At 41.5% G+C, this 21,371-nt stretch overlaps 3 protein-coding genes across 3 annotated transcripts; 1 reads left to right on the forward strand and 2 right to left on the reverse strand.

Annotated features, from left to right (window-relative positions):
• Positions 1-117: 117 nt before the first annotated feature.
• On the reverse strand, positions 118-5,033 carry LOC306708674 (ras-related protein Rab-25-like). The gene is made up of 6 exons (XM_079176566.1): positions 4,942-5,033; positions 4,744-4,845; positions 4,082-4,277; positions 3,652-3,845; positions 3,407-3,487; positions 118-3,321 (listed from the first exon to the last, which is right to left on the reverse strand). The coding sequence occupies exons 2-6, from the start codon at positions 4,778-4,780 to the stop codon at positions 3,203-3,205; spliced, it is 627 nt and encodes a 208-aa protein (XP_079032692.1). The 5' UTR covers positions 4,781-4,845; positions 4,942-5,033; the 3' UTR covers positions 118-3,202.
• A 935-nt stretch (positions 5,034-5,968) lies between these two features.
• Positions 5,969-12,651, reverse strand: LOC306708667 (ubiquilin-4-like; the record flags this gene model as incomplete). The annotated part of the gene is made up of 11 exons (XM_079176556.1): positions 5,969-7,485; positions 7,587-7,956; positions 8,037-8,152; positions 8,520-8,603; positions 9,149-9,288; positions 9,400-9,622; positions 9,802-9,960; positions 10,132-10,394; positions 10,500-10,648; positions 10,747-10,898; positions 12,457-12,651. The coding sequence occupies 11 exons, from the start codon at positions 12,649-12,651 to the stop codon at positions 7,333-7,335; spliced, it is 2,004 nt and encodes a 667-aa protein (XP_079032682.1). The 3' UTR covers positions 5,969-7,332.
• Positions 12,652-15,828: 3,177 nt separating this feature from the next.
• On the forward strand, positions 15,829-16,962 carry LOC306708675 (lens fiber membrane intrinsic protein-like; the record flags this gene model as incomplete). The annotated part of the gene is made up of 4 exons (XM_079176567.1): positions 15,829-16,003; positions 16,251-16,400; positions 16,488-16,622; positions 16,901-16,962. The coding sequence occupies 4 exons, from the start codon at positions 15,829-15,831 to the stop codon at positions 16,960-16,962; spliced, it is 522 nt and encodes a 173-aa protein (XP_079032693.1).
• Between the last annotated feature and the right edge of the window lie 4,409 nt (positions 16,963-21,371).

The following is a 21,371-nucleotide window of genomic DNA, read 5'->3' on the forward strand; positions in this document are numbered from 1 at the left end:
CAAGCGCAACAGAAATGAAGAAAAAACATTTTAAAGAAGTGACTATGTGGTACAGACACAAGAGAGCACACAAATGTACACAGTAAGTTATGGAAACGTTTTTTAATTTCACAACAAGCTTCAAGTAGGAGCGAATAACACACTTAACACTCTGCAATCACCTTCAGGCGACAATTCACATCTCAGCTCTCTCTCTCTCTGCTGCACATTCTTAAGGCGTAAAGAGTCTGAATATACAGCCACCCATCAGCTCACCTCTCCCTTTGATTGGTCGCCATAACAACATCACCATGGTAATCAGCGTGCATGGACTGTGATTCTATTTATGCGATGATGTCAGATGACAGAGAAATCATGAATTGATGTTCTCGGCTGAGTTGCGCTGAAAGATGCAGGATGATGGAGGAATGTAGGCTTGTCGCACACTTGTGTTTAAGCTTTGGTCTTGTTTTCGTGTTTGTGTGCACATGTGGAGGTGCCACAGACAAAACATATGGCACATGAGCCAATGTGACACAATGGTAATGAACCATAAATCTCGCTCTTGATGACAAGACCTCTGTACTTTAACATAATGATATTATTACCGTCCAGTTTACTGTCAGATGAATACCCTGTATCTCCAAATTTGGTTGGGATTATGAGTTGAGAAGATATTTCTACATCCTAAAATAAACCATCCGTTGAATTAATAGGAAAAAATGCATCATCACAAAGCTGCAAACTGATATTTTTGTTGATTTATGAAAAGTTGACATTATGGAGGTACAAGTTGTTCACGGGACAGCGGTGATGTGCAAACATACTACAAAATAGAGATTTTATATGTATATGAATAAATGTTCCCGGGGTCTTATGTCAGTCTCTGATTATCACATGTAAACAGACGATGGAAGCAGAAATAGACAGCAGGAAAACAGCTCTGTAAAGCCAGTTGAAAATAAGTCGAAAAAAAGTTTTAAAAAGTCAGGTGTCTGGGAAATGAGGAATCGGAGAGGGGAAGATAAATAGCAAGGCAACCGAAATAATGGCTGGAAAGTATGGGTTTTAAAAAGATCCGTGTTCCTCGGGGTGAAAGGTCATAAGAACACAAAGGTCACAATAATACCCATACAGATGTGATATTGCAGCAGTAAATTCTAGGGGGACAAGATTCCCCAAAAGTGCAGGAGGAGGTGTCGTAAAAGGGAGATAGAAAGCCCCATGTTGGGGTCAGACCACTCATCACTTTAGCATATATGAGTCTTGGTTTCAAAGACTTTTTTTACAACCTACACATGTCAAGTAGCATGTGGGTAATAGCCACCACATGTATGTGTTAAATCTAAAGTCTTTCCGATCACTTTAGAACAAGGTCAGAAAGTGGTCTACACACAGATCCAGGGGGAATTTGTGAAATCTGTAAAGTGGTAGCTTACAAAGAACAAAGAAGAGCTTGTAATTTTTTTTTATTTCATTACTTTTGCAAAGATAACCCTTACCTTCAGGCTCTGGATGGAAGGAGATTTACAGATATCATGACCTTTCAACCTGTGCAGCCTGCTCAGCCTGCATGGATTATTACACCAGATGTTTTAACTCAGCCCATAAAAATACCCTCATTCACAGGAAATAATTAAACATGTATTGCCCGGTGCAGAGCCTTCCCTATCATGGTTACGGGGGAGAAACTTAATAAAAGAATTTGTGGTCATTTCATTTTCGCAAAATGATCCTCAGGCAGAAAAAGCCTTGCTTGGAGACACAGACACACACAGACCACATTGAAAGCTCCTTATGCACATCTGTGAGGCAGAGATAGAGCACTATCTGTCCAAAAATGTCATTAACTGAACTACCACTGCTGTCGATTTATATTCTCTCTGTTGTGCCATATGAGCCTGTCCAATTACATCCATAGTCTGTACAACATGTAACCATTCGATCTGTGAATAAATGTATTATTTGTGGGAAAAGTGTAAATTAATTCCCTGCTTCATGGGCACGCTGATTAGCTTGTCGAGAGGGCATCAGAGATTGCTACCATGGCGACAACACCGCAGCGCCACATGAGCATAATATTATGATCATCAATGAAATGAACAGTTGGATTAGACGGCGGTATGAGTCGTGCTGGAGTTAATAAGGAAATGAGCGAGCGAACAAATGCACTGCACAAAACAGTAGTGACGCTGTAAATGCAACGCAGCAGCAGCACTGACATCTACAGGCTGATGAGAGACAAACCTTCAACGCACTAGATTAGCGTTCACAGTCGTTTTTCAATGATAATATGAAGCAACGTCTATGAGCAACCCCCAACAGGCCCATATCTACAACTGATTTCATCCAGTGGTGGAAAGCAATTTTGTAAATTTAGTCAAGCAATGTACAATTTTGAGGTACCAGTACACTATGTTATATTTATACTAGTACAATTCAGTACTCCACAACATTTATTTGACATCTCTAGTCGCTGTTTCAGATTTTAGACACACATATTATGCATTTTTATAGATTGAACTACCCAACAGCATATAAATTAGTTAAAGTTTGCTTCATCTCATCAGCCTCAACATGAAACACTGCTTACATCAATAATAACATCGCTGTAATATACAATAGTCTTATTCGACTATATTTTGTTGATTAAACTTCTGCACTTTTACTAAAGTAACTTACTGATAACAGTGTTGTTTTACATTGGGGATACCACTACTTTTATTAAAAAGGTTTTGAGTTTTTCTTCCAGCAGTCTTTATCTCAGATCAGCCCTCGCTCCTATTCCCTCCTCTAGTTTAGATAACGTGCCTAATGCAGATAATGAAGTCATGACTTTGTGTGGTAATTACACATAGATAGAATGCGGTAAATAATTTATTCCAAGTGAATCCCAATGCATTGCTTCGTAAAAGCAATACAACTTTACGTCTTTTTAAAACATGATAAGAAAAATTGCACATCCATCTCTAGCAAAACACACCCATTAGCCACCACAAGAAATATAGCATATAGAATATAGATTTTCTCAAAATCCATATCTTAATCTATTGTTTTTGAGCTTTTATATTTACAGAGGTTTGTATTATGACTGCTCAACTGTTAAGCAGGTACCTCGCTCTTCAAATCGGATGTGAATGATGTCATGCTTAAGTTTCAGCGACAGTCGAGCGCGACGTTGGTTTCACGTGGGCAGAGCAGGTCTTTACAGGGCAGCAGCCTGTTAGGAGCTCTTGCAGCAGCTTCTACGCTCCCCCTGTGCCTCGCCGATGGGGCTGGTGATGGTTACAGCACAAATGGAGCCGCGGGTCACCTCCCTGCTGGCCACCTTCTTATGAATCGCTGGAAACAATGAAGCAAAGATGTCAGGTTTGCATCAGTAAGTCATTGAAAGAGGACGTATTGATGACACGCTGACTGAACGTACCAATGAGGACTTCGTTGAAAGCAACTTCGACATTGGTGGAGTCCAACGCCGACGTCTCCATGAACAAGAGACCTCTCTTCTCTGGGTTGGTCCGAGGGGGGGGGAAAGCAAGGAAATCAAAGATCACTATCAACAAACAGACATATTCAAGGCGCAATATTGACATTAAATACACTCTATTATTACAAGAAACCTTCAGATACGGTTTGATAAAAACCCAGTCATATAACCGGTTCCTAACCGACCTGCAAAGTCCTTGCCCTCCTCTAATGGCACGGTTCTGAGGGTATCCAGGTCTCTCTTGTTTCCCACCAGCATGACCACGATGTGAGGGTCTGCATGGTCGAAGAGCTCTTTCAACCATCGATCTGCGCTCTCGTAAGTCAGGTGCTTGCTAATATCATAAACCAACAGTGCTCCAACTGCTCCCCTGTAATACCTGAGAGAGGTGAGAGAGAGCAAACAGTTGCAAGTTGCATCTTCTTAATCAAACTGGAAGCTGTGTGGTAATGGCTACGTGTGTGAAGGAGGTGCAACTATTAATTGCATGCAATCAGTGTTACTTAAATTGGCACGTGTGAGCAAACACTGATGTGAGGATTCTCACCTCTTCATTGTGTCTCTATTACTCGTGCATATGTGTGTGTTTGTGTGCGTGTGTGTGTGTGTACCCACGCTGAGGTGATAGCTCTGTAGCGTTCCAGCCCAGCTGTGTCCCAGATTTGGGCTTTGACGGTGTAGTTGTCCAGCAGAACAGTCCGCGTGCTGAACTCGACGCCGATGGTAGTACGACTGTCGTGACTGAACTCATTCTTAGTGAAGCGAGACAGAAGGTTGCTCTTTCCTACGCCAGACTCTCCTATCAAGACCACTTAAAGAAGCACAGACAGGAGAATCTGAACATATTTCATTATAAATACTTTGTCTGATTAACACATTAGTGCTTTTTAGACACATGAAGTCCAAAACACCTATGTTGATTGGTGAAAACTACAACTTCCTGTGATGAATCAGATATGAAATTATCTCATCTAACACATGTAGACTTGCTGTCACCCTCACAAACACTGAGACCTCCCATCAACGTGGCACACAGAGGCTGACTTTACGTTGGAATGAATGGAATTGAAATTCACAGGCGGTTTGAATATACACAGCACAGAAAAGTCTCCAAGTAAAACAGGAAATGTAAGAGAACTAGTTTCTTTAGTAGGTCAGAGGACAAATCATTTACATCCAAATGAACAGACAGCCATCACCTCCTCCTTTACTTCATTCCCTCTAGTCCCTCGACAACTTCTACAGAAGTAATCACAGCTTAAGTAAACATTACTCACCTTTGAAGACAAAATTGTACGCCTCATCAGACCCCATGCTGCATTTAGTGGCAAAGGCTTTCCTGTTTCACTTACTAAATATCCTGAAGCCACTTTCAATATCTGTTACCAAAGTAGAGACGATGAGTAAAAACGAGAACAAACTCACTCCGGTTAAAAACAGAGGAGAGAAAAGAGAGCAGGTTCAGCTGCTCCTACCTGCTTCCTTCTTTATCTGCGGATAGGTCGTGGCTCATGACTGAGGACAGACGGACGGGCAATCCGGTGGCCTGCCGATCCCTCATCAGCTGACACCCAAGGGAGGGCTGAGGGGGGAGGAGAGCAGGTGGAACAGGTAGAACCACTGGCAGGTAGTAATCAGGAAGAGACACCACCCATCCATTCATTGGTATGACAATAAACCTTACCCAACAGGTGGACCTGTTCACCAGAACAATGCCATTTTGCCACATGTCTGATGCCTACAGGGATGTGGGGGGAGAGTTACTTTGGCCTGTGGTACTAATTTTAACTTTTTATTGTACACGAAGAACACAAGCTTAAAAACACAATGAATACGTGGCAACCAGCCAACTCAAGAGTTTAGCCTCACAAGGTAAAGTCATTTCTTCTCACGGGTAAGATACTATGTCATAGTTATATTGACTATGACGATACAAAATTGGATAACTCTGTATTTCACAGGTCCACACATAAGTACCTAACCTTTAATTAGAGGTTTGAGTACTTACTACAGTGAAGACAAAATTCTAAGGCCGTGTGAAATTCCATTAAAATAACGTGTCTATTTAAACCAAAGTAAATATTCATACAAATATCACATGTTTGCATGTTCTACAGACTTACCTTATAGTTGATACCTACTGTCTAAGGATCTAAGGATAGGTGGGGTGGTATGCTGTATGGACTCTAAAACTACTTAAGCAAATTTGCCATATTGGGCTAAGTAAATCAAACTTCCAGAAACCTGATTTGAAATTAGGGTGACATATCGGTTCCTTTATATGAAAACATTGGGGAATATGATTCTCTGTAAATGAAGTGTTACCCATACGCAAATAAACTGCCCACTTACCTCTCAATGTGACCGTTTGTTACCCAAACACAGATTTATATGAAACAACAAACAGAAGCAGAGCATGAATTGAATAACTTTGTATTAACGTTAGCGAATGGAAAGCTACAACTGGCTATAATCACCTGACACAGGGCGTAGACTGTTTTTGACCATGTTTTATTCTTCTTTAGTACAGTACTGTTAAAAGTTAGTTTCAACATGTTCAATTGTGAGATGGACTTTTTTTTCTTCCAGCTGAGGTCACAGACAAAGCAAAGCTATAGAAGCAGTTGCCATGGTTACCACAACTACAATGCTGAGATTTTCACAAAAAAAAAAAAAAAAAGACATAACCTAGAACTTGATTTTTAGAAGTGTATGGTGCCACCACACCATAATGGTTTGTAAAGCCTTTCCATTATTTATTCATTTATTTTTTTTTACTCACTTGATTTCAATGTTTATTTTATACGAGACAAATCATAATGATCTCTAGGTACTAACTGCACCTCAAAAAAAAAAAGAAAAATATAATGAAAAAAGAAGAATCAGATTAAAAGGAAATGAAAGCTTGTTTCTTTCTTTCTTTCATTTTCATTCTCACAGCGTCCTCTGCTTCGGAGCTGCTGCAATGTGATATTTGATTATGGTTACAGTCCTGGATGATGCTGTGTGGAATTTATTGGGTGTTTCTAATTAACCCACTGGATGGGCGGGGGGGGGGGGGGGGGGGGTGTCATTGCCGACAATGCTCTTATAGGGCAGGGAAGGACAGAAGGCACAGCAGTGGTGCCTCAGAAGGAAAAGACACTGTGCACCCGTGAGTGGGCACTTTTATCTGGAATGACAAATTACAAGTTACGGTAAGTGTGGAGGGCGTCATTTATTTTACTAAGCACTTGCAATAAATAGTGAAAGTTGTTGGGCAAAAACAGCTATTTATGTAGACTCTCGAGAACAGGGTTTTAGGGAGGAATGGGGTTGAACGTATAGACAAAGTGTCTTCCTGTTGGTGTTCAGGTTTACTGTCAGTATACCAGAAAATGTTCACGTATTGATTTGCTAGTTAAACGCTAACAAACTGCCAGACAACGGCCATGTGTAAAACAGAGCCAACAGCCAATCACATCACATGGGTTTAATCTGTATTATGTAAATGTCTGCAACACTCGACTCCAGTTTTATGTGAAGAAAACGGTGAATGAAGAAATGGTTGGGAGTCCCTTTTCAGGAGAGGTTTTCGCTCCTTTCTCTGCACCAGAAAGCCCCTCAAGATGAGAGTGGTTCAGTCCGCCTCTACAGCAGCACTCTGTGACAAAGATCTGGTTGGATGACGCCAAAAAGTATGGGGACTAGGGAATGATCGTAGAACAGATGTAGAATGAGGGTCTAACAGATCCTGCCAAGTGTCTTCTGTAAAGTTTGGGACAATACACTCAAATTTCTCTTGGTTCTCTGTAGATGCTGGGTGTGTTTATGAGTTAGGTGTGTATGTATGCACGTGTCTGTGTGTCAGTATGTACTGTATGTCTTTACGAGGGCTGTGAGCCCAGCAGTCTCTCGATAGCGGCATTGATGTCTCCTCCAGTAGCAATGAGGGCCTGAAGGTTGGCCTCGCGGTTGATGAAGCCCATGGCGTTCAGCTGATCCAACTGGGACTGGAACCGCACTTCTGGGGTCTGGGTCTACAGGGGCAAATGAAATGTAATACATTAATGGAATTCTTAAAAAAAACAAAAAAACATACATGTGTGAAAGATGTAATATCATGCATGTATCTGTGTACCGTTGCACTTCCTCCTCCACCTGCTCCACCGGCTCCACCGGCTCCACCTGCTCCAGCAAACATCTGGAGCATCTGTTGCATCAGCTGTTGCTGGGCGGCGTTTGTTCCTGCACTGCTTGGTGAGGAGGCCGGGTTCTCTGTTGGCATGCCCCCACCTGTGGGTATGCCAGGAATTCCACCAGGAACTCCACCTGGAACTCCTCCAGGAGATCCACCGGGTACTACACCAGGAATTCCACCAGGAAAACCACCAGGAAAACCACCAGGAAAACCACCTGGAAAACCACCTGGAAAACCACCAGGAACTCCACTAGGAACGCCACCAGGAACGCCACCGGGAACACCACCAGGAACGCCACCTGTCATCAAACTAGGCCAAAAGAAAAAAACTGAGTTGGAAAAAATGTACCAGAAAAAGCAATATGTGTATATCTGTCTGTTAGAGCATACCTGGGCATAAGGCCTGGTGCTTCTGTCTGCAGTGTCTGTAGACCCTGTTGGATCTGCATTAGAGCTTGCATGGCGCGGGGATTGGTCATCACTGACAGGGATTCTGGGTTCTGCATCTGTAACCAAACAGAGAGTGTAGCAATGACTTTACCAAACTTTCAACCGGGCAGTCCATTTACTGCTGCTAAAGAAAAAAAAGGGCACACATAAGCCAAATGTCTGGATGGAATTTTGATCCACGTTTATGAGAAAATGACATGGCCAATATCAATAACTCTTGAGAGAAAAATGTTCAGCGTGTGCAGATAAATATCTGTGCCAAGTTTCAGATGACGTATACCAAAGCTTGTTAATGGAGTATATGGCCCCCAATGGGCCAATCAGTGCCGTTCTGTATTTCATTTCATGAGGACTGTCATTGTGTCTTACTGGGGAAAAGAACTTCACAACACAGGACTGAGTTATCCGACTAAAATGTGGTACCTGTTGCAGAAAAATGGGCAACTGAGATCTGAACTGGTCTTGCAGCTGTGGGTTTCCAGCAAACAAGGGGTTATTCATCAAAACCTGTTCCAGAGACAGAGACAAAGACAGAGACAGTTAAGGTAATGTGTCATTCCACATCTGAGTTGATGTTTAAATTGTATATGTATCAGCACCTTAGCTGTTGAATAACACAAATAAAAGCCCTAGTGTTCCCCGTATTTCATGCAGCACTCTGCTGTAAGGATTTTCTGGTTTGGTGCAGAGACAGCATTGTTTGTTAGAACCCAACAAGTCAGAGCTGTGTGTTGTTGATTCTTTCTTACAGTTTGCTGCAAATGAGCTTAACAGACAATCCCCTCTGTTGAGTATGCCATAACTAGCTGGGCTTATTTGCCTAATGCACAACAGGGTAGACCCTATTGACATTTCATTACAGACTGCAGAGGTCAACATAATAAATCGATTCAACATGTGGTACACAATCTGAATAACAATGAGTTCTGAAGCAAGCTTTGAATCTAAATAACCAGGATTTGTACTTGATATGACTACATCCTGTCTGTGTTTTCAGTGGGTGTGTAGGAACAGTATCTGTGTTCGTGTGCACACATCTTTCTTTTTCATACCTGGGAGGCCAACTCGGGGTTTTGAGACAGTGACTGCATCATACTGCGCATGTATGGAGCAGACAGCATGTTCTGCATCAGCTGAGGGTTTTCCGAGATCTGCTGCAGTAAACTCTGCATGCCTGGGCTGTTAAACATCCCTGCAACACACAGAAAAGAAAGGAGTTTATTTATGTGTATGCATATATAGCTGAGCAATTAAACTACTTAGCAAAGAGGCGTATTGAGAACCACAACCTGTCCCGTCTTACCATTGCCCAGACTGCCAGGATTGATGCCCAGAGGGTTGGACACACTGGGGTTGGTGCCTCCAGTGGTGCTCGTGCTTCCTGTGGGGGCCCCACCACTCTCAGAGGGGTTAGAGGAATTTGGTGCGCCCCATGGATTGGGCAGTGGCTCCCGGTTCTCTGTCCGTGACGGCTGGGCACCAGACTCAGAGTTCCCACCTAGAGCTGAGAATGGGTTGCTACCAAACTACAGAGAAAGAGATTGGACACATTCGAAAACACAAAACAGTCAAAATATAGCTAGCCACATAAAGCTGGCAAGTAAAGCCAGACAAAGGTTGCAAAAAGTGTGAATGCAAATGCCAAAGAGGATTAACACAGCGCAAACAAACAAGGATTTGATCAAAAACAATCCCTCCTAGCTACCTGTTCCCTGGCAGCGCTGAACATGGGTTCCTGGATGTCTGTGTACATCCTCCGCAAGGCATTGTAACCTCCTGGGATGCTCTCCAAGTTGCTCAGAGCCCGGTCCTGGTTTCGCATCATTTCCTGCATCATGGCCGGGTTCCTGGCGAGCTCCATGGTCTGGGAGTTGAGATAAAAGGAGAGGGGATGCAAGTCAGTTGTAGTTCATTTTAAACAGAGGAAGTAAAAACCTAAATAAACAGCGCAAAATGCAGTGGGGAAACTACTGTAGTCATGCAAGTGCCCACTATACTATCTAAGTCCCATTCGGCCCCTCTTCATTTCCTGTACCTGTCTCATAAGCTCGGGGTTGTTGAGCATGTGGGAGATCTCAGGGTTGCGTTCCATTAGCTGTTGCATCTGAGGGTTGGCCATGATCATCTGTCTCATCAGGTCTGGGTTGGACATCATGTTCTGCACCAACGGGTTCTCCATGATCTGAGACAGCATCTCTGGGTTGGACATGAGCTGCCTCTGCATCTGCTGCTGCAGCTCCATGAAGTTAGCCGAGCCCATGCCCAGTCCAGCCAGACCGCCCAGGTCACCGAAGCCAGCTGAGGGATGCCAGATGGGTGAGTGATGGTAACAAACATTATCTTTGTGCAGCTGAACTAACGATGGGTGTTTGAATGTGAATAGTTACACACGGGTGGACTCACTCAGTATGTTGGGCGTCTGTGTGGATGGTGCGGCAGTGCCAGTGGAGCCTGCTGTGGAGGAGGGGGTTGCACCTGGACTAGAGGTGGAGGTATTGCCTGCTTGAGTGGAGGTTGAGCTGGAGGCTGAGGTGCTACCGCCATCTCCTGCCCTACAGAGATCATTTGTAGTTGGAAGAGAAAGTCAGTACTTGTGTGAGCTGATAGTATTTACACTTTATTGACACAGTTAAACACAAATTTGCCGTACTTGTGCGCTGTCTTTATGACCAGGTGAACCGTCAGGCCATCCTTGATGCCGTGTTGGCTGAGGCTGTCGCCATCCTTCAAGATCTTCCCTGCAAAAATCAGAACCAACTGGTCCTGTTTGGCTTTGAACCGCCTCGAGATCTCTTCTTTAAACTAAAAGAACGGCAAGAAATGAACAGAGATTAGATCAAAAATGGGACAGGAGGGAAAGAAGGTGAGAAAGAAAAAGGAAATGAAAAGGATAATATCAAGAATAAGATGGTTCAATGTCATAAGAGCTGCTCGAATCTGATTATGTTCTGTTGCAACCTTCAAGCCTTAAATTCCAATTTCCAAGAAAGTCCTTTATACTTATCCTATTAGCAGTGGTCTAAACACTCCAAATCGGCCAAATCACAGTTACTCTTTGACTATTGTGTGAAGCACAATTGGCACAGAAAACAGTCTAATCCTGAAGGAAGCGGCTGTCTTGTTACATTCATTTTCACAGTGAATAAAAGGGCATTTTATGTTAACACTGTACTCCAATGAATTATGTGTAGTGACGATATGACCACAGTCAAGTTTTAACATTTATATGAATTTTGATAGCTGAAACAGATGAGATAGATCCACCAACCAACACAAGAACAACAGTAAAAGTCACTTAAAAGAGGAAGAGGATAAATGTCACATTAGTGTTCTGATCTTTGTATTAGTTGAAGCTGTTCAGGACTGTTTTTATTTGTGTCTCTCTGCCACCATTGATATGTAATTTTTAACAGAGGTTTACTGTTATTTTTGTTTTGTGTGAACCGTTGAACGACTAGCAGCCACTTTGTAGCAGCTGATAAGGATCCAAGTGCAGAGAACAAAGAATGCCGTTATTCGCATAAGTCCTCATCTTTAACAATTGCACAGCACTGTAAACACAATGTGCGTCTCAGATAATGCAAAATATATTATGTATATGAAAACATAAAGCCACATGTAACGTTAGATAAAGATGGCAACACACACTTGGAAGTGAGGGATCTAAGTCCAGTGTTTCAACATGAAACACATGTAAATATATAACCATGAAACACACACAACCAGACAAAAATGGCTACCACATGAACCTACATGGATTGCATGGTTTCACCGCAACACGTCGCCAAGCCAACACTAGCTCTGGGGATCCTGTATATTCCCCAGAAAGCTGAATGACTCAGTGGCAGCAGTGAGAATGTTCTAGAGTGATAGCGAGCTTTAGCATCTTTCAACGCTCTCGAGCTGAAATAGGAAATGAAAGCGATTCAACACATCCTCCATCCAAAACCACTTCCATGGTCCCAGGCCATTATTGCTTGAACGCAACCTGTCAGCTGACACTTGTTTGGCTACAGTTTAGTAAGCTAATGTTGGCTTAGCTTGTAAAGCAGAGTTAGCTAACTAAGCTAGCTAACTGTTAACCGTTAGCTGGCTAGCCGGTTAGCCATTTCAAATATTAACGTGGTTGTATCTCTCTTTTAGATGTCAATAACGTTAATAACACCGACCAGTTGTTTAACCAAGCAGTAATACTTTCACTACACACAACCTCTTTGATTTCACACACTATCAGTTAGCCGGTAAGAGTGACGACGAATGCTACCACGGCTAACTAGCTTCCTAGCTGAAGTTGTGGGCAGGGGCATGACGTTAGGGCTGAACCGCACAAGCAGCTCCCCACATGCGAAATTTGACAAACCTGAGTGACAGACGCATCTTCTGCGATGGCGATTTCTTCTTTGTCTTTAGGGGTTTTTACTGTGACCTTAATAATAGTTCCCTCCGATGATTCAGGTTTATTATTGTTGTTATTACCAGGATCTGCGGCGCCTTGGTCAGCCATCTTTATTCCGCCGATGGAACAGCTCGGGTCTGGCGTCAGCTTCCGGGTCATAAAAGGTCATACCCTTTTTCCAGAACGAATCTCAGGAGTGCTCACGTCTGCTGCCTGGTCATCTCAAGCACGAGACGGAAAATGAATTTAATTATTATATTATTGAATCATATCACATTTGTTGATACAGTGTTATGTCATGTTTTATACAGAAGCCACCTGTTAGATCATGTCAGGCGATCATAATCAGGTGGTCTTGAATATTGTGATGGCCATTTTCAGAACCAGTAGACTCATTTTTTGATTAATTACCTAATCAAAAATATAATTGACAGATTAATCGATAAGGAAAATAATCATTACTTGAGGCCTCACAGTAAAGTGAAGTAAATTTTACTTATATAGCCCAATATCCCAAATTTGCCCCAAGGAACTTTACAATCTGTACAGCATACAACAACCACTATCCTCAATTCAGACAAGAATAAACGACCTAACAATAAATAACCTCAGGAAGAGCAACAGATCTAAATGGTAAAATGTGATTTTACCATTGATTTTATGTATGGGAATAATGTGAATTAAAAGTATTATACACTCGGCAATCAGGAATCAGAGCATATGTTCACTCCAAGGTTTGTTTACATTTGAGATTTAAAAATGCAATAAGTATTCTGTCATGTTACGACTTGAATATCCAATTTAGGGCATATGATTAATATCCAGTGTTGATCTGTCATTTCCACACTCACAGCTCTTACTGAATCAGAGGAGACAAAATGTCCTCTTTTTACATTTTGATCAGTTGCTTTGTGACAAGTCATTCTTTGTCTGCATTTGTTGAGTGAATGCTAACAGTGACTGTCTAGTTCATATGAATTTACAGGTTTAGTTTTGATCAACCAATATATCTAGTAACACAATGTGTTAACCACAGATATGACTGTTTTGTTACTTAAATAAATGACCCTGTTTGCTGTGTTTCTTTAGTTATGAATGCATCTCAATATGCAGGATCCCTAATGGTCAGACTCCTTCATAAGGGTTTAGAGGGGATTCTGGAAGGGATCAAACCTACAACTGGCCAGAGTCTTAGGGAAGCCAAAAGCTAATCTTATATTAGACATTTAATGCAGGTAAGAATTTAGAAATAATGATATAAATCCATCCTGTTTGATGGATGCTGACCTGTTCGGGAGTCATTCGGGGGGGGACCCTCACTGTTTCCCTGGGGATCGGGCCAGAGGTGCCAGCAACCTCTGGCCTGACATTGTGCTCTCTTACATTTTCCCTTCGCTTGATCATTCTTTAACTCATATTTATCCAGAGAGACTTCGCTGAAAACAGGGCCTTCCTGAAAAATGCATGTAGATCTGACATCCACCCAGTACAACAGTCTAATCTTTTGGCCACAGGTAGCTTGCAATGGAGTAGTTAAATTGCCCTCTCAGTGGCGCAACTTCTCCAACCTTTAGGCCACCACTGCCTACAGTCTCTGCCCTTTCTCATGCATTCTTTTCGAAGACTAAGAGACTGAAACAAGTCCTCACGTATGCTCACACATACAAACATATGCCGACAGAATATCCAACAATCTCTCACATTACTCATAGTCCCTGATCTCTGATGTTACAGGAGTATACTCCGATCTAAATGGTGGTAATTACCTTGACTTTTTGGAAACTAAATGTCCGTAGTTTGTCATGTTTTGTATGTTAATCTTTTGTGATTGAGTGTTTGTGGTAGATAGACAGAAAGAAAGAGAGAGAGAGAGAGAGAGAGATACTTTTTACCATCTAGATATTAATTTCAAGCCCTATAGTCCGTAAAGTTCATCTCAGGATATATATATATATATATTATATTTGATCTTAATTAAGACAATCCTATAGTAGAGGTAGAGAGACACTGCCACTATAGAGCGCTCCCTCTATATGTGTCCCTCCACACTGCCACTGTGTGACAGCACTGAAAGAAAAGTGTGTGTTTCAGCATGTTGCATTGACACAGACAGTCCTGCATACCTATGCATATCCCCAATTCTAGAGAACACCATTTACAAAAACAGAAAAGAAACATGGACCACCACCCCTTTTCCTCACAAACCCCACACAGACACACACTCAAATGTACAGGGTCACATGCACTGTGACCCCTACGGTGTTTCATTCAAGTGCATCCCACACAGGGAGACTAATTGCAGCAAAGCATTCTGCTTTCATCGACAGAAAAAGGAGGGGGCAGCTTTTTGGTTGTAGTATTTTCTGTGACTCTCTCTCTTTCCCCCTAAGAGAGGAACAGCTCTCAATCTCTCTCTTTTCCCCGCCATCCATTTCTATCTTTACCTCAGAAAGGTGGTCAGTAGAGAGGGTGTATTTCCAGAAAAAAGGTAAGGGATCACATTTCAGAGTGTTTTTTGTGTGTATCCTGGAGCAATACATTTTCACATATGGTGACAGTGATTGGACAGAGGCTGGCAGAATCAGATAAAACCTCATTACAGCTGAACAAGCACTGGTGTGACATGAGGATTGGGAAGTGGAACAACAACAACAAACTGCAACATCATAGCTTTCACTGAGGTTTTGCTTTGCATCTGTTCATCTAATAGTGATGGTTCCACTAAAGAAGAGGTAAATAACGTATGTTTGATTCAAAGTTCGTTGAGTATGCTATTTACAAATCAGGGGGTTCAAGCAACTGTAAATGTGCTTGTTACATGCTCGTATATGAAATCATTTTTTTTCTGTTTAGATGTTTTTGTCATATTTTTGTTGTTGAAATGGTTTTATCATTGGCTGAAATCATGTGTGGTTTTCAAACGGATCTCCAAATGAACAATCGAGTTTCACCATCACAACCCTTTTTTGAGTGGATCCTTTGCAAAGCGTTGGCAGAATTTAAGTGAACATATTGAGTACTGATTCGTTTTTAGGGACGTTATTGTACATTTATAGTGCCATGCTGGGAGGATATTTTAATGTGTGCAGTGTTTATTACAGCAATTGTACATTCAACCTATTACGTTGCAGGTCTTAAGACAGTAGTATGTGTATGTAAATGTCAAATGTCTAAAATTTGACAGGAAGAACTGCAAGTGTGTGTGAATGTTTGTTTGCAGTACGTGAATAGCAAAATATGATGTTACAATATCTGCAGTACTCTGGACTTACCTTCCACGATCTCCCCTTACTACGTTGCAGTTGCTCTGCAGCGGCGCCGTTATCTCAGCTCAAGATGTACAGCTTCATGGGAGGGGGCCTGTTCTGTGCTATTGTTGGTAATATCCTGTTGGTGGTCTCCACCGCAACTGACTACTGGATGCAGTACCGCATGTCTGGAAACTATGCCCACCAGGGTCTGTGGAGGTACTGCATGTCCAACAAGTGCTACATGCAGACTGACAGCATAGGTAAGGACAATTACGATGTCTTTCAAAACCTTCAACCCCCTGCAAACTATTTCAAAGTCTGTATGTTTTTGAGCACCTGCTAATGCAAGAGACATGCCTTTTTTTTTTAAAGTGTGAGAAATGCTATCTGATGTCATACACTGATCCATCTCGTGGGTCTCTTATTTGGATGTAAAGGTCTATTATATGTTTAATAATACCTTTGTAATGATGACATGTCTGATGATTTCTACCTGCTTCCTTCCAGCTTACTGGAATGCCACCAGGGCCTTCATGATCCTCTCAGGGATGTCGTGCTTTGCAGGCATCATCGCTGGCATCATGTCCTTCTCTCACTTCTCCTCCTTTGAAAGGTTCAACCGCTCCTTTGCTGCAGGAATCATGTTTTTTGTCTCCAGTGAGTCCTTTTTCCTCTGAATTGACGCACATACGCTGAACTTTAACTTAATCATAACTGACATGTACCTCCCTGTCCCCCTTTTAGCTTTCTTTGTTCTGTTGGGTATGGCCATTTATACTGGAGTGACAGTCAACTTCCTGGGGAAGCGCTTCGGTGACTGGCGCTTCTCCTGGTCCTACATACTGGGCTGGGTGGCCATGCTCATGAACTTCTTTGCAGGTGAGAAAGGACAAATGCTGGCGGTCAATCTTTCTCCAGACATAAAGCACATTATTGTTGACAGTTGTCAAAGCGCTCAGAAGAAGCAATAACCACAGAAGTTACTAACAAACTTGTTTTCTGCGTATTTTGAGATCATGTCTAATCCCATTGATACTGTATGAATAAGATGTTAATATATATATCCAAAGCCAGATTGATTAACAATTGTTAGTTGACCCATTGAATGAAATTGTGTTATCTCTACACCACCAAAGACTTGTCTCTGTCTGTTGCAGGTATTTTCTACATATGTGCCTACAGAATGTGTGAATGCAGGAGAGGAAATGGCCCACGCTAGAGGGAGAGAGTCTGTTTGAAAAGCCAAGAGAACAATGCTACATTGGATTGAGGACACACAGAAGGCAGCAATGACTGATCTACTGAGGAGATGACGTCGGATGCTCCTCCTGGAAGCCTTTGACTGTCTACTAAACATGTTTTCGAAAAGTCATATTCTTGCAATATGGATTTATTATTAGTTATAGTCATGACTCGTCTAATGGTGATTGCAAAGAGGAACTAAATAAACCATGAGTCTAGTTATTGTGACAAGATATTGGTTTTCTTACTGTAATTTGGCAAATTCAATAAAGCTGATCCTCAAACGTTAGTGTGATTTTTGCAGCTGTACTGAAAGGCCGCCAGAAGATGGCAGCACTAAACCACTCCACTGAAAGTACTTAGATTTGATCAGGGATGTGGGCATTACAGGTTGAATCAAGATCAAATATCAGATAAGACTTCAGACTGTTGAGGGTCATCGATCATTTATCTACAGTCATTGGAGCAAATTCAGTGTCACAGAGGGCCGAAGACATTTCAGGAAATGCTTCATAGTAATAGGTGTACTATATTGTGGGAAGGTATGTAATGTTGAAATATTAGTCCACACAGCCGGGAACAATACCTCAAAGGAACACAATGCATGAGTTTGTCTCAGGATTCCCCCTGAAGCTATTTGATTTGCTTCCGCTTCAGTACTCCGCTGAGACAAGGATTCCCCCAAACTGTGTGCATTTTGTATTAGGTTGTTGTTTACGGGAAAAGGGCGTTTGCCTCTGGCAGCCAAGCATGATCTTCCACAATATGTTTGTTGACATCCCCAGAGTACACTCAAGTACAGGCAGCAGATGGAAAAGTGATGTTTTTGTCTGCATGTGTGTGCAGAACAGGTTACAGAACAGAAAGCTCAACCTGAGAAGAACATCATGTTGCTGGACCGGGGGGAACCAGGGTGGGGTCTCCAGCCACGGATTGTTCCCCTGCCTCTGTCTTTAATAACTGCTTCCTCCTTTTTCTTGGTACTCGTCCATTCAACGCCATCAGCTGGGAGGAGAGGAGCAGGAGCTGCTGGGGTAATGAATGCTTTGGCTACCCGGTGACGCAGAAACAATGAGAGAAATGTAAACAGTCACTGGACAGATCCCTTGATCCAAGTTTCCATACTTGGTCCCTGTGGCTGCTGTGAAGAGATAAGCTCTGTAATATTGTGTGCTTTTCTCTAGATTCTTTCATAACCCCGCTTTAAAGCTTTCACTGAGGCCAGGTCTTAATAGCCCGTGGGATAACTTGGCAAATGTTCACGTTTTAGCAAATCGACTAAATGATTAATAATATTAATATACTGCAGAACTACAATGGGAGGTTTTAAAAGGTGATGAAGTGATGATGGGGTATTTTCATTCATCTGTCCCTTCACGCACAAAGTGAATTGTGAGCATTTATTGAAACATTTTTTTAACACTGGGGTAGTTTATATAAGTGTGTTTTTGTCAGGGATTATGGTAAAAGATTGAAAAGTATTAATAGTTTCCAGGTCAAAGTCCAGGTCATTTCATCAGCTCAGAAAATCCCATTGCAAAATTATCTTCAGAACTATTAGATAGCATTTTAGGTGCTAAAATGAATACATTTTTAAGACTGAATATAAACTTGTAAAATATTGAGATTTCTTCTTTTAAAATCGCTCACGTGTTACCAACAGCAACTGACCGGAGCACATGTGCACTTACAGTCTCAATCTCATTGAAAAGTTTCATAGGTGAGAGATTGGACGCAGGAATGCAAAGTTAAGGTCACCCCTCAAAGGCGTCTGTGCTGGACACAGCAGGTCTGCTCACCCCTCTATTAGCCCAAGTGTTGAACATGGAGTCGGTGATAACACCTGGTAGTTTTCACTGACAGAACCTGCTGATATATGTGACTGTTTGCTTAATAGGGCTAATTTTACAGACCTGCAATTTATCTCACTTCAAACAGGAGGGTGTCCTCTGCCCAGGTTAGAACACTGTCCCTCTCTGAGGCAGATGTTCACCCAGGTGTTTATATGGGACAGAAACACACTTACATACCAAAACAAGGAGGAAAATATGGTGATTTTCTTATAGAACAACTGTGTTCTGAGTGAAGATTGCACTCTTTTTATAGAGTTTAATAATTTATTTTTACAATCAATCTTCACTTTGTTTTGATCTTCTATGAAATTGAGCTGAGAGGAAAAAGCACATACAGAAGGAATTTGTCTTTTAATCAAAAGTGTATACACCAGCACAGAGACAAGAGACAGTTGCAGTTGTCACATGTCTGTTTGTCTGTCTGTGCATTATTGTAGTCATGGTCATTCATACTGTACAACTACGCAAAGCCAGCCATATCTTACAAGATATCACAAAGTCATTGAAGCGCAGATCCCGAGTGCTGCGCATACATTTTCAATCTACAAAATAAAAAAGTCTGTGAATCTTGAAAAACAACTCGAACACCTTTCACAATCAGATCTTCCTCATTGTCTAAGCTCATAAATCCCAGACACAAACATGTACTGGAGGAATAAGAGTAAACACTAAGTCAACAGTCCATCTTTTGAGACAGAGTTCGCATATCTAAATTAAACAAATATTCAAATTTTGTATGTTTCGGGTGTCATGAAAAATATATATATATTTATGTACTTAATTATTATTTTGTTATTTATTTGTTTTATAATCATTGTTTTCTAATTCTTATATTTATGAAGGATTATGCATACTCGTTGGCCTGGTCTTTCACTGACTGATGGTCAGAGTTATTGCTCTCACTGATGGGAGAGTCTGCTGATACAGCAGGATCTTAAAAAAACTGTCCTCATCCCACCCGGCCTCGTCCCATGGAGCTTCCCCCCCTGAACTCCCTGCACCAAGTCCCTCTCATTGTGGCTCACAGATCCCTAATGTTCCTAAAAATCATACACCTTCTCAACCATCCAACCTACATACACGCAGACTATACAAAGCATTCTCCCGGATCACATCAGCTTGTTTAAATACTTCAATGATGCAACACAAACAAGTCCAAGTTCACAATGAGACCATGTGGTTTTGGAAAGACTTTATTGTGCCGCACGAGTGAATACTAATGTGGTATTGCATTTAGTGCACACAAAACGAGAGACAGAGATAATAAAACATTGCACAGGAAAACAAGGAATAAAAGTACAGTATATAATTTACACATCTTGTCATAAATAAAGCCTACACATCAGTGAATATGGAGTGGTTCATTTTATATAAAATACACAACTTCTGAGTGGATGTCTGCTGCAGCTCCTGAGTCGTTGATGTTTTTATGAGGAGAGGTTGTGTTGGAGAAAACTGTTGCTGAAAGTAAGATAAGTTTCTATGGAATAAGTTTGAGTTTTGAGCTTTAATGATATAGTTATTATTGGTCCCATCTGAAAAATATATAATCATAATTTAAGCGACGCATGTTCGTGCACGTTTACTTGAGAATGTTATCAGAGTTTTTGTAAGCCCTCTTCTATACATGCAGTATCATCATTTAGGTCCAAGCGAACAATACACCTGAATGACTGTTAATGCAACACACTGTAAGCAAAATAAATGGAGACTGACAATCAAATGCATCTACTCGATGGAAACTAAATGATTCCAATTCTTCCTTCTGCATGAAAACAGTAACTTTTCTCAGCCCACTGATACACACCAAGTTCAGAACTCACTTATCCAATGTTGAGGCCCTTGAAGAGGGCATGGAATATCTTCAATAAATTAATATTAAAGATTACCCAACATCTGGTGGAATTAAATTGTAATGAAACAAACACGACTAATCTCTGTACTTTCAATGAGGATTGCAAAACAGTGATGCAAACCAATCTAACAACGTGAGTTTTGTCCATATTTGTCTCTCATGTAAAGGAGCTATAGCAACATGCCCACAGATATAGAAAAATATAGAAAAGAAGAATCTCCTTCTTTCTGCTGACAGAAGATTGACATAATCACTCTTCAGGCCAAAGAGCTCAGTTTCAAATTGTCCTTCTCGTCTTTATTGTAAACCTGTTGTGCACCTCATGTTGATGGGCTGCTCTTCATCTTCCACTGCCCTCGCTCACTTCAGAATAAAAGCAAAGATTCAGTTCTTTGCATGAGAAAACATGCAACGAACTGCTTATCCATTGCACATTGCCTGTCCATCCAGACATTTCTCTTTGCTTTTATGCCTTTCTGCTCATCCATGCCTGAAGAAGATGATAGAAGGACCTTAAAGATCACAAGACATGATGATATAGAAATGGAAAAGCCTTTTGAAGTTACAGCTAAAGCACACCAGGATGTAAGGTAAGTGGTAATAATACACCATTCTTTCCTTTTCAAGTGAGGATGTGCTTCAGAAAGATCTGAAACTTCCTCAATTAGCCTGAAGTTA

This window comes from Pholis gunnellus (assembly GCF_910591455.1).
Source record: "Pholis gunnellus genome assembly, chromosome: 16".
Classification (NCBI taxonomy): Eukaryota; Metazoa; Chordata; class Actinopteri; order Perciformes; family Pholidae; genus Pholis; species Pholis gunnellus.